The sequence below is a fragment of the Dipodomys merriami genome, unplaced genomic scaffold (genome assembly GCF_024711535.1).
Source record: "Dipodomys merriami isolate MVZ:Mamm:240054 unplaced genomic scaffold, mDipMer1.0.p SCAF_307, whole genome shotgun sequence".
Lineage (NCBI taxonomy): Eukaryota > Metazoa > Chordata > Mammalia > Rodentia > Heteromyidae > Dipodomys > Dipodomys merriami.
In genome coordinates this window covers 278,505-291,738 of record NW_027204571.1, presented here as the reverse complement: position 1 = coordinate 291,738, position 13,234 = coordinate 278,505, and the positions used below count along the sequence as shown (strand labels likewise).

General features: G+C 58.2%; 1 protein-coding gene across 9 annotated transcripts in view; it reads left to right on the top strand.

Annotated features, from left to right (window-relative positions):
* Positions 1 to 13,234, top strand: part of LOC138840915 (homeobox protein cut-like 2) — a 123,717-nt gene that overhangs the window by 21,054 nt on the left and 89,429 nt on the right. Inside the window, exon 1 of one of the 9 annotated variants that reach the window (XM_070041334.1) lies at positions 216 to 263. The exons of 5 other annotated variants lie outside the window; for them this stretch is intronic. Coding sequence is in view for 1 of the 4 variants with exons in the window: in XM_070041332.1 (XP_069897433.1) it covers positions 225 to 263 (39 nt within the window). In the remaining 3 variants the exon portion in view is untranslated. Of the gene's footprint in view, positions 1 to 215; positions 264 to 13,123; positions 13,202 to 13,234 lie in introns of those variants that run through there. 3 more of the 9 variants (XM_070041332.1, XM_070041335.1, XM_070041341.1) reach the window with 3 other exon arrangements.

Below are 13,234 nucleotides of genomic sequence, written 5' to 3'. Positions count from 1 at the left end.
CTGAGGCGGTCTGTTTGTTTACTTGTTGTTCAACGTGAGGCCTCGCTGCCGGCCGGCGCCGCGGGACCGACCGAGCGCGCATGCGCGGCGAGGAGGCGCGCGCGGCCGGAGGCCGCGGCCTGCCTGGGGTCGCCCGGGCCCCAGAGGCGCCGCCGCCGCCCGGGAGATGAGCAGAGTCACCGCACTGACCAAGTGGAGGCGCAGTGTGCGATGATGGTGATGTGATGGTGGCGGCGGCGAGGACGATGGTGATGACAATCAAGGTGATGATGTGGGTGGTGAAGATGATGGTAGTAGTGGGGTGAGGTCATGAAGGTGACAGTGCTGGTGGCGATGGTGGTGGTGGTTTTGGTGATGGTGACTAGCACCTATCCAGGACTTGCTGTCTGCCAGACATTGAGCTACACGAATCTCAGGGCGTTATTCTTCACATCCTATTTTAAACTGAAATCTGAGGCTCAGAGATGTACACCCACTTTCCCAGAGCTGCCCAGCTAGTGCAGCCAATGACAGCTCTGCCCTTCACTGGCTTCAAACCCCGGACTCCAGCTTTCAAACACAGCTGCATGTCCTGTAGACACTTGCCCCTGGATCCCAGGAGTCTTGTGTTCCAGTGTGCCAGTTGGAGGCATGGCGGGGGAGGCCAGGCACAGGCAAAGGGACATGGGCAGGGGAGGGGAGGGAGTTTTCCGCCGACTCTGGAACTCTAATGAGTGCATGTCTTGCTGTCATCTCGAGAATGCACACATCCTGGGCGCCAGTGGCTCATGCCTGTAATCCTCAGGGCTGAGACCTGAGCACTGCAGTCCAAGGCCACCCCAGGCTGAGAAGTCCCTAACAGGCTCTTACCTCCAGTTAACCACTCAAAAACCGGAAGTGGTCCTGTGGTCAAAGTGGTAGAGTGCTCATCTTGAGCACAAGAGCTCAGGGACAGCGCCTACGCCTGGAGTTCAAGCCCCATGACTGACAAAAAAAAAAAAAGAATGCACACAGCAGTGCCGGGGCGCAGCAGCTGCAGCAGGTGCTTCCTTCCCCCGTCCCTCCTGCCCCTTGGTGAGGCCTGGTGGGCTTGCTGACCGGTGAGGGAACAGAGGCGGAGGGGGCGAGCTGGACTCCGCTGCTGCTGTCACCAGATGCTCAGCAGGAGGAGCTGCGCCCCAGTCTCCTCCGGACCTCTGCCTTTTTTGTTTATTCTTTTGGGGCCAGTACTGCAGCTTAAACGAAGGGCCTTGTGCTCTCATTTGGACTTTTAAAATGAAAGCTAGAACCCACCCCTTGAGCCGCAGTTCCACTTCTGGCTTTTTGGGTGACTCATTGGACTTTTCTGCCCTGGCTGGCTTTGAATCACGATCCTCAGATCTCAGGCTCTTGCGTAGCTAGGATTACAGGCGTGAGCCACTGGCACACAGCTTTTACTCTTGCTCCAGAGGAGGATGCATGGAAGTCAGAGAGATTGCAAGTTGGGGAGAAGGCCCATGGGCCCCCCTGGACAGACACCTGGCTGCAGTGACTCTGGTGTCATCCCATTGGCAGGGCAGTTCTGCAGGGGGAGGGAGATTTGGGGACCGTGTTGCCTGATCCTGTCTACAAAGCGCCACTGTGCTCTCTTCTCGTTATTTATTTGTTCCTCTCCTGTAGTTCAAGGGAAATAATTTATTAACTTAGGCATTAGAAATATCCTTCCCCAGCCCTGCATCTCCCAAGGCCTGGGCCACTCAGGGAGGCCATGGACGCTCTTCCATCAAATGCACAGCCAAGCCGAGGCCTGGCGGCCCTGCTGATGTATTCAGAATCACGGCACTCAGCGCTGTGGGTCCTGAACCCCTAGCCTCAGGGGACTGATGGGGCCACAACATCGACCTGAACCCCTGGATTCTGCCCTGGTCTAAATCCATCAGGCCAGCAGGCCCCAGCCTTGGACCACAGACTAATTTACAGCCCTGGCAAGGGCGGGGACCGGTCACCGGAGTTCATGGGTTAATACCAGGTTTGGTTTTCGATGTCAACAGCTCTCTGGATAACGAATGAAAGAATCCTATTCTGTTGATTAGATTTTGAAATGGATCAATTTTTAATCAGCCAAACACCTGACTCACTCAATAAGGGCGGCATTGTGGAGACAGGACGGGACCAGCTTTATTTACAAGAGTGTTTGTTTTTTGGGGGGGGCATACGCAAATTCCCACCCCTGCTCCCTCCTCCTGGCAGAAATTGACTGGCAATGGCTCTCCTTGGAAGGCAGAGTTTGATTCCCCGTGATGACTGAGAGGCCCGGAGCTGCTCCAGGCAGACCCTGGGCTCCACGGTTCCTTTCATCTTTGTGCGTATTGATGAGAAAAGCATTTATTTGCCAGTGAAGAAATTCAGCAAGACAGGAAGAGACAAAGGGAGGCCAGGCCGTGCCCTGGGGTGGCCAAGGCTGTGGGCATTGGGCACTGCTGGGCTTCCCCGTCCCCTGCGGTTTTTGGTTTTGTTTTGTTTTTGTGCCAGTCCTGGACCTTGATCTTGGAGCCTGGATGCTGTCTCTGAACTTTTCTGCTCAACCACTTGTGCCATGGCTCCACTCCTGGCTTTCTGGTGGTTCACTGGAGATAAGAGTCTCACAGACTAATGCCCAGGCTGGCTTAGAACAGCGATCCTCAGATCTCAGCCTCCTGAGTAGCTAGGATGGCAGGCGTGAGCCTCGGGCACCCTGGCCTCCCGTGAGTTTTTTCACAGCAGTGATATGGAAATGGTCGGAAGGAGATGTTGAGCCTGCTCTGTGGGTTCGTTTGCAGTCAGGGGACACCGTGCTGGCCCCGGAGTGGGGCATCGCGGGACGGAGGCTCTGCCAGGAGGCTTCTGGAGAGAGGGACAGTCAGACAGCCAGTGGGGGGAGAAGGGGTGTGCTGGGGCGCTCAGAGCACCCCATTTCCTGGAGTCAGGAGGGGCCTAGAGAGAATAGGAGCAGGGCCACAGATGGGTCCAGGGCGGGGCCGGGTGCTGAGGGGCTGAGAGGAGCTGGTGTTTGGGGTCTGGGCAGGCCAGCGCACAGCCGGCCGGGGGCACCCCGCTTCTCACTGTCTCAAGCTGAACATGTGGGAACAGGCAGCAAAGATGGGGAGGCTGGGCTTGAGGTCAGGGTGTCACATCTCAGCACGACTTTGAAAGCAGCTGACCTCAGATTGTCCTTGGGACAGAGCTGTTGGCATAGAGCCTTCTAGAAGGTCTGGAAAGAAACTGCCTTCCACTGGGCGCTGTGGCTCACGCCTGTAATCCTAGCTACTCAGGAGGCTGAGATCTGAGGATCACCGTTTAAAGCCAGCCCCGGCAGGAAAGTCCATGAGACTCTTATCTCCAATAAACCATTAGAAAACTAGAAGTAGCGCTGTGGCTCAAGTGGTAGAGCGCTCGCCTTGAGCTGAAGAGCTGAGGGACAGCGCCCAGGCCCAGAGTTCAAGCCCCACGACCGACAAAAAAAAAAAAAAAGAAAAAGAAAAGAAACTTCCTTGCCCCTGTGTGTGTGTGAGGGGCGATTGACTTTCTCTGTGCCTGGAGCATGTGATCTGGTGGAAACTGCACTGAGGCACGCCATGACACCCGTGTGGGCATTGCCACCCTGTTGAGGCTGAGAGAGGGCAGCTCCTTGCCTGAGGGCACACGTGGGGCCCTGAGGCTTTCTTTCCCCTCTGCCTGGCCTGGCATCTGCTTGTTGGTCGTGGGCTTGGTGGAACTCGGCGTCATGAGGGGCAGATTTCATCCTGTGCTCTGTGCCAGGCCCCATGATTGCCAGCTTTCTTTCTTAGCTTCACATTTGCATGGGTCTCAGTGACACTGTGTTCTCGTGGCTTGGGTAGGGCTGACAGGCCTATGTGTGTACGTGTGTCTCAGCATCCCAGGCCTGTGGGGTCCAGTCTCACGGCTTTGGGCCTGGCTGGCGGGGCACCTCTCTTCACAGTGCTCTGTGTGATGAACAGGGCCCCTCAAGCACAGCAGGCCAGGCGTGGTGCACGGAGCCACTTATGGATGGATCTCATCCGAAGAACGTGTGATCTAGTCTTGTGGGTTCTAGTCCTGCTCTGTCTATCTAAGCCAAGTCGCTTCCATTGTTTCTTTGTTTGTGTGAGATAGAAATGACAATAACAAAAAAAAGTACTCATTATCTTGCCCATGCAATTGTAACCCCTCTGTTAAAAAAAAGAAAAAAAAAAAGACAATAACATCCAGTCTCCTTTTCCTCATACGCTGCACAGTCCGACCCCAGGGCCTTTGCACATGCCACTGTCTTTTCTCGCATGCATGTTTCCTTGCCCCTTCACTTTGCCTGGTGGCTGCTCAGAAGCTTCCTCTTCCAGAGATGTCCCCTGGCCACTGTATGTGTCTCACATACATGCATTCTCATATGCGTGCATGCACATGCCCATCACTGTCCCTTGTTCTTCCTCCATAGCTCCTGTTGTGGTTGAACTCTTTACCCATCTTTCTTGCTCACCAATCCTCCCATTTAACTGCCCACCCCACACCGGCAGCCATTTTTGTCTGGTTTTCTTATTACTGTGCCTCAAGCACGTTTACTGGCTTTTGGCGATGTAGTAGATGCACAGTAAATATGTTGAGGGAATGGGTGAGCCCAGTCTATGGTGCCAAGTTGTGCGGGAGCCATGATGCTGCTGCTGGGCCCTGGGGCGGGAGCGGGAGGTGGGGGAGTGGGCACCTCGTCCGGGGTGAACGCAGGCTGGGCCCTGCCCAGGCGGCTGAGTGGATGGAGGGTCCTGGACAGGTGCCCTGGCATGGTGCTCGTGGGGTGGGGTGGGGTGGAGGGCTGTTTTTTGCTGGCAGGGGGTGGGGCCAGGTGCCACCATCTCCAGGGTGACCCACTTTTGGTTTAAAGAACTCAGTCATTCAGTTAGGTTTTTGATGGGGACAGATCTACAGCCATCCCAGCACAGAGAGCAGGGGTGAGGAGAGCAGAGCAGGAGAAGGGTGAACTGGAGTACGGACTGGGCTGGAAGAGGTAGTCAGGGAAGGCAGCCTGGAGGAGGCGGCTCTTGGACTGAGCAGAAGGTTTACACAGAGCTGGCAGTGGGGAAGGCAAGGGGCCGGCTTGTGCAAAGGCCCTGAGCTGTGACTGTAGACACGCAGATGCTGGCGAGTGGGTATGGGGGTCCGGGAACAGGAAGATGGTCCCTGCCCAGGGCTGTCTTTGCTTGCAGGGGTGGGGGGAAAGAGGTAGAGGGCGCCCGCCCGCCCGCCTTAGCGGGTCTCGGTAGAGGGAATGGCCAGAGGCCTTGTGGCTGTCCCTGCTTCAGGAGGCCAGACAGCATGAACTTCCTTTCCTTTCCCTTTTCTTTTTCTTCCCCTTTTTAAGGTCAACTTAAAAGGGGGGGGGATTTTTTTTTTTTTTTTGAGAACAGGCCACAGGCTGTTACGGAAATAGTAAACAGGAGGCCGGGCCGGGCCGGCCCGAAGTGGTGTGCTTTAATTAGAGCATTAAAGTATCTTAACGCTTACACTTTATATTTTCGCGAGCTTGATTATATAGCATTTTAAATACCTGCGAACGCTTTAAGAACTCTAGCGATGAATTATTTGCAGCTTCGCAGGCCACTTCTATTTTCAAAGCAGGATGGCGAGAGGAGAGGGCATGGGCTGGCAGTTCTCTGCGAGACCATGAGCCCCGATGCCACCTGTCACGCAGGTGCTCTGGCGTTCCCTCCCGACAGGACTGCGGGGGGGGGGGGGGACAGGGGGCTGGGGCCCCGCCGCTCCATCCCTGCCACTCGGTGACTGCAGGTTCCGTTGGGGTCTCCATACATCCTGTGTGTGTGCCGATCCTGAGGCTTGAACTCTGGGCCTGGGCGCTGTCCCATCCTGTGTGTGTGTGTGTGTGTGTGTGTGTGTGTGTGTGTGTGTGTGTGTGTGTGTGTGTGTGTGTGTGTGTGTGTGTGTGTGTGTGTGTGTGTGTGTGTGTGTGTGTGTGTGTGTCCTGAGGCTTGAACTCTGGGCGCTGTCTCTGAGCTTTTTTGCTCAAGGCTAATGATCAACTGCTTGAGCCATTGCTCCACTTCTGGCTTTTCATTAGTTCATTGGACGTGAGAGTCTCACAGGCTTTCCTTCCCTGCTGGCTGTGAATCACGATCCTCAGATCTCAGCCTCTTGAGTAGCTAGGATGACAGGCATGAGCCACAGGCATGTGGCTTTTAGACATCCTTCCAGAAGCTTCTGCCATGGTGAGAGGAAACATCCAAGCCATCCTCAGGGTCCCCAAGGCTCCAGTGACCTTTTCCTCTAGGCCACCACGGCCAGGCCACATGGGTCGGGTCTTATTACACTTCTGGTCCCAGCTTACCACCGGTTGGAGCTGACTCAGCAGGCTAGACAGGAAATGGACAAACTTGCGTTGCGTGTGACTGAAGGCCCAGCCGTGGTGACAGAGGCTGGGAGAGGATCAGGCCCAGTATGGCCAGCAGAGGAGCCCAAGGCCCAGCCTGTACCCAGCCGTGTGACCTGTGGGGCCGCAGGTCCTTACCCACAGCCACCAGAGACGCTGGCCACGAGCGAGGAGGTGCATTTGCGGGCCCGGTGGCTCGCTCGTGTGAACACGCCCTCCCCTCCGGGCCACGCGGTCCATGCGTGCCCTGGATCACCCCATTCTTCCTTGCAGTCTTTTTTCACAATGAGATCGTAGGACATATTGATCAGGGTGATCAGCATTCAGACCTTCAGTAGTTAATGTTATTGGAAGCTGTTGCCGACCAGGGATTGTAATGAAGCCAGCGGTGCTGTCACCGCTGTGGGCGCAGGTAAGGGCCCCCGTGCCTGCTTGGTACCCTGGGCCCTCCTCCCGGCTTCACTTTGGGGTTCTCTGGGACAGACCAGACGGGTGGCCTTCTGGGATGAAGGGGAATAAAAGTTAAGGTCCTGCCTGGATTGAGGACGATGGAATGAGGGAGACCCTGTCATTCCCAGACCTTCCAGAGGTGGCGCTAGTGGAGTCCAGGGATGAGACCTTCCTGCGGAATGCAGCCGAGTCCATGCTGAAAGCCCTGGACATGCGTGTCTATCCAGAACGCGGGCTTCTCCTCTAGTGCTCCAGGCTGCTGGCAGGTGAGCTCATTGTGCTCATGGCCAACGGCTGCCCTGCCAGTGGCCCACACGTCCACGTTTTCCACTCCAAATCGCAGATAATGGCATCCACGTCCTTCCTGTGGTAGGGTCTGTTCCAGGGCCTCCTGTTCCACTGAAGCCCCATCCCGCTCTTCTCTGCGTGAGATGATGGGGGGGGGGGTTCTTGCTAACTGCTTGGGCTGACCTTGAACTCGTGGTTTTTCTGCCTCCACCTCCCGAGGAGCGGGGACTGCAGGTGTGTGCCCCGGGTCCCAGGCACTTTCTTTTTTTTGGGGGGGGGGAGTCCGGTCATGAGTCTGAACTCTGGGCTTGGGTGCTGTCCCTCAGTTCTTCAGCTCAAGGCTAGCGCTCTACCACTTGAGCCACAGCGCCATTTCCGGCTTTTTTCTTTTTGCTTATGTGGTGCTGAGGAATCAAACCCAGGGCCTCAGGCATGCAAGGCAAGCGCTCTACCACTGAGCCACCTTCCCAGCCCCCCAGGCACTTTCTATAGCAGATCAGGGTAGCTACCACCAAGAGCTGTCCACAGGCGGAGGGAACGTCATCTGAGCTCTTCCGAACTCTTCCGCAGCCCCAGGCTTGCATGGCTCTGGTCTGCCTCTGTCCCTGCAGTCACCTGTCCTCCGTCCACCTGCTGAGGGGCCCACCTGGCCCCTGTCCGCTTGATCAACAGTCCTTAGGGCCGCTGGGCTCATGCTCAGAGCTTTCCAAGTGAGGATGTTCTCGTCCTTGGGGCTTTGTGTGGCAGTCTGTAGGGACACGGGGGCTGGGTTCATCCAAATGTTGTTGACTGCTCTGCTGAGACTTGAGATCTTACCGCAGGCATTAGAGCATTAGAGCCCCGCCCCCCATGTGCCTGCTCGGATGTTACATAACCCCGCCCAGCCTCCCCTCTCCTGCCCCTCACGCCGCGCGATGTGCGAGTTTTTACACAGGCAGGACTAGATGTGGGGTGGTGCGCAACTGCGTGTGTGTGCGTGTTTGCAACAAATATTTTATAATAGACATGCCTCGTCTGCCACTTTCTAAAAGTAGTGAAAAAAACCCCACTTGGAGAAAATAAAAATAACCCGACGCCCAAGATGCTGAAATCACCAAGTCAGCCGGAACTGGCGGCTCCAACTTGCGGGGACAGCGGGTCAGAAACTCAGTGTGGGGGGCGGGGCATCCACAGTTTCAGGGGGCAGCGGACGCCTGTCCAGCTTGGAGGGAAACACCTTCCCCACACGCTTGCCATCTTTCTCTGACCACCACGGTGGTCACCTTGTATTTCCTGCGGAGCAAATGTGGCTGTTGCGTGAAAGGAGCCCCGTGTAGGTACCTGGCCCCCTGAAAAATTTATTTCCTATGACTGGTGTCCCGCAGAGCCGATGCTGTCCGAGGCCAGGGTGGAGGCGGGGAGGCCGTGCTGCGAGGTTAGAATGACTTCTGCGGCCTCCCTGGTGGCTGGGGGAGAGGCTCGGTCCCTGACCCTGGCCTCCATCATCGGATCCTCCATCTTCGGATCCTCCCGTATCCCGAATTGCTGAGAGGCACGGCAGGGTGGGGGTGGGGGGATCCACCAGGACCAGATAGTGGAAGCCAAGCAAAATCGTCCTGTACCGCCAGCATGGTCTCGATCAATAACGCTGAGAGCCGCATTAAGGAGCAGCGGCTGCTGCGGGCTGTGCTGGTGGGGCGGGAGGAGCTGGCTGGCCCTGGAGGCTCGTCTGCCAGGTGAGTCATTCTGCAGCCACCTGGGCTGGGGATGCGGGTGTGGGCCTCAGCGCAGCACGCTCGCGCTCTCTCTCTCTCTCTCTCTCTCTCTCTCTCTCTCTCTCTCTCTCTCTCTGGCTCTCTCTCTCTCTCTCTCTGGCTCTCACGCTTTCTCGCTCTCACTCTCGCTGGCTCTCTGCCTGGCTTTTGCTGCTGGGAGCACCTCTGTCATTAAGAGCCACAAGTGATTGTGACCTTGGGGCCTTGTGTGGTGTGGTCTGAAGCTTTGTGCGACCATCTTGCTCCCCGCAAGGCCTCACAGTCTGGGCACAGGTGGATTCCTTTGGCTGTGGATCCTTTCAAGTCCTCTCTGTGGTCCTCTTCCCAGGAGGTGGTGGAGCCTCCGCTGTAGGTCTCTTGTTCCCTAAAGCCAGTTCTCACCCCCGCTCCCCCCACCCGAATCGCACAGTTCCTGGCGCTTCCTTTGAGCTCGGTCACTGTGCGTGTGTTGCATGAGTGGCTGAGTTTTCCTAGGGAAGGAACTGATAGAATTGAGCCTGAAGGTCAGAGAAACATGGGGCCGAGTTCTAATCTGTGACTGGCTGTGTGTCCTCAGGCAGCTGACCTGCCTTCTCTGAGTTTGGGGAAAGACTTGGCCATTCTAAGCCTCTATTTCTTCATTCTTCCTAAGTGTGGAATGAGCCTGCTGCATGGCTGGAAGGGGAGGGAAGGGGGAGGGGGAGGGAGGGACTCACGTGGATCTGCCAGGACTCATGCTGAGAGCCCCCATTGCGCAGGCCTGGCCAGGCTGGGCGTCTTTGGCAGGGGGCCTGGCAGAGCCTGGTGACACCTTGGTGAGTGACAGTTTCAGGAGTGTGGACGTGTGCTCTGTGGATGTGCACTGTGGATGTGAGTGCCGTAGACGTGATTGCTGTGGACGTGAGCGCTGTAGACGTGAGTGTTGTGGATGTGATTGCTGTGGACGTGAGCACTGTGGATGTGAGCACCGTGGACATGATTGCTGTGGACGTGAGCTCCTGGACGTGATTGCCGTGGATGTGAGCGAGCGCCTGGATGTGAGCTCCGTGGACATGAGCACCGTGGACGTGATTGCTGTGGATGTGAGCACCATGGATGTAACTGCTGTGGACGTGATTGCTGTGGATGTGAGCACCGTGGATGTAACTGCTGTGGACGTGATTGCTGTGGACATGTGCACCGTGGACATAATTGCTGTGGACGTGTGCACTGTGGACGTGCTCCGTGGACGTGCTCAGCTGACTCAGGGCACAGTGCAGGAGTCTCGGGCAGGGCCTGCGTTTGCTGGCTGCCCCTCATGTCTGTCCTCCCAGCAGCTTCCCACATGCCGGCTGACCCACAGCTACTCACCCCATGGCTGGTGCAGCGGCGAGCCTGGGGAGCCCGTGGGGTCTCAGGAGCTCTCAACACCTCCGCCCATTTTCCAGACCAAGAGACTGGCACAAGATGGCTAAGTCGCCTCCCTTAGCCCCAGTCCCCTGCCCATCCCGGCCCCTCCCTCGGCCCCAGCCTCAGTCCCTGGCCCCTCCCTCGGCCCCAGCCCCAGTCCCTGGCCCCTCCCTCGGCCCCAGCCCCAGTCCCTGGCCCCTCCCTCGGCCCCAGCCTCAGTCCCTGGCTCCTCCCTCAGCCCCAGCCTCAGTCCCTGGCCCCTCCCTCGGCCCCAGCCTCAGTCCCTGGCCCCTCCCTCGGCCCCAGCCTCAGTCCCTGGCCCCTCCCTCGGCCCCAGCCTTAGTCCCTGGCTCCTCCCTTGGCCCCAGCCTCAGTCCCATGGCTCCTCCCTCCGCCCCAGCTCCAGCCTCAGCCCCCAGCCCCTCCTTTCAGAAGCAGGCTGCACTGTGGTCACCCGTCACCTGCAGTGGCTCAGGTGGCAGCAGTGGTCTTGGCCTTGCTGCGCAAGCCCCATTTAGGGTAATATGAAAGGCCTGAGCCAGGGGCTCCCCGACCTTCTGCCCACCCCACTCCCAACTAACACATGCACCTAGGACCGCCCCCCTCCCAGCCCAGCAGTGAGCCCCACATCACCATAGGCTGAGCGTGAGGAGTCTCTGCTGCTCAGCCCTGCTTGGGGGGAGGGAGGGCACGCTGCATATCCCCCTGCTCACACACTGGGGAGGAAGCAAAGGCTTCTGGATGTTTCCTTTTGACTTTATTTATGAAAAACAAACTCATCTGAAAGCCAAGCGCCTGGCACCAGGCACAGAGGGAGGGAATTAAAAGAAATGATATTAATCACGGTGCAACAATGAATGCATATTCATGTCTGCTCTGGGCCAGAGCTGGGGGGTCTCAGTAAATCAGATGGGCCAGGGTTCTCAGGGGTGACGGGAGTGGAGACCACGGTCAGGCCCAGGCTGCCACTGCGGGTGGTGGTGGCCCGGTGCTCAGCAGGTGCTGGGCGTGGGGTGCGGGAGGGAGCGTGGGAGAGGCAGCTTGCTGTGGACCTGAGCATGGATTTGACAGGCAGAGAATTGGGGGGCTTTTTTTGGCCAGTCCTGGGGCTTGAACTTAGGACCTGGGTGCTGTCCCTGAGCTCTTTTGCTCAAGGCAAGCACTCTACTGCTTTGAGCCACAGCACCACTTCCGGTTTTTGAGTGGTTAAGTAGAGATACGAGTCTTGGACTTTCCTGCCCTGGCCGGCTTTGGACAGTGATCCTGAGATCTCAGCCTCCTGAGGAGCTGGGATTATAGGCGTGAGCCACCGGTGCCTGGCTGGGGGGGTGGGAGGGGGCTGTTCTTCTACCTGGGAATAGCTTTGGACCCCAGGGTGAGGGAGGCGAGAGCAGGACTCTGGGGATGGAGGTCTGATATGGGGTTGGGGTGAGCCAGTGGCAGCTGGAGGCGGTGGGTGGGGCAGAGCCCCTGGCCAGGGTCTAGGGAGGACCCAGTGGGCAGTGGGCAGTGGAAGGGCGTCATTGCCCGGAGTCTTTAGTCTTCAACAAAAAGCTCTGGGGCCACCAGGGGCCCCAGGGCTGGGGAGAGGCGCAGACTCTGGCGGCCACCGGCCTGCACTGTCCTGGGGCCGGGGTGACACAGGCAGAGCAGGCTGCTACCAGGACATTTCACAGTGACACTCGGCAGAGGAGGACGCAGAGGCCGGCGTGAGCTGACATTTCTCTTCCTCCACGTGCTTTAGGCTCCAATCCAGCAGTCCTGGTAATATATGGTGGCCTGTTTGTGGACTCATAATTGAGGGGGCTGTGCCCCTAACTCCAGAGCAGTGTGGGAGGGGCCTGCTGGGGTCTTCCTTGCTGGAGCCCCGAGGAGAAAAGCCCTGGGTCCTCCATCTGTCCGTTAGGGGGGGGGAGGGGGGGTGTTGCTGCTTTGCCCTGGGCAGGGCAGGGAGCTGGGCTGCGCCTGCCCCGCCCTCAGGGAGCCCGGCAGGGGTGGGCCAGCACGGGAGGCGGCCAGGGAAGGGCACAACCCTGATCCAGACGCCTGGGAGGCCCCAGGGCCAGGAGAGGTGTTCATGCAGGCCTGGAAATCCTGTGTGGCTTCCTGGCGGAAGCAGTCAGCTCAGTGAGATAAAACCTGGCTCTGCAGTTGCAGTGGGGATCCCAGGTGCCCAGCAGAATATGGTGAAGACTGTTGGATGCCCAGACACGCAGGATAGCCACGCATGGCTGTGTCAACACGGAAGGAAAGAGTGGTCAGAGACCGGCTTTGTGGAGGCCCTGTTGGGGTGGCCCGCACTCCCAGGGCATGCAGGGTGGGCTTGGCTAGGGGAGGGGTGCAGTTCAGAGTCGGGCTGAGGGCTTGTGCACACAGCTTGCCTGGCTTCCTCAGAGCTCTGGTGCTTTTCCCTGCCTAGGAGGTCTGGCCAAGGCCAGGGCAGGCTGGGCACTGCGGGAGCGGGCCTAGCTCAGGCCTGGCCCCCTGGTCTGGGGCAGACCTGCCACGTGAAAGCACTTTCCTCATGGGTGGGGGTCAGGCTTGCGTCTGTAGGATGGTGGCAAGGAAGTTGGGGTGGCTTGTTGCTGGATTTGAGGCTTCTGGCCTCTGACCTAGTGTGATCGCGGGAGAGGTGTCAAATCAGACCATGGTGGGCAGTGGGTCCCTGTGCCTGAGCTACTGGGCGCCCAGGCAGGAGGGCAACCGCGGGGGCGGGGCCTGTGGTAGGCAGGACCAGCAGGGGCGGAGCCGGCTGGAGGAGGCTGTGTCCTGGTTAAAATTAGACTGGAGATGCTTGCTGGAACCATGCAGCCAAGTCCTGTGGGCTGGGCCGCGTGGATGCTCCTGGGTTATTTTCGTAGATCCCTTTTCCTGTGCCCTGTGGTGGCTGACAGCCTCGCTCGCCCGTTCCAGGGGGTCCCGACTGCCAGGCCTTCCGCTGCTGGGGACCCCAAGAGGAAAGAGCTGCGGGGTGAGAGCGGAGACTGTGCACGTGTGCGTGCGT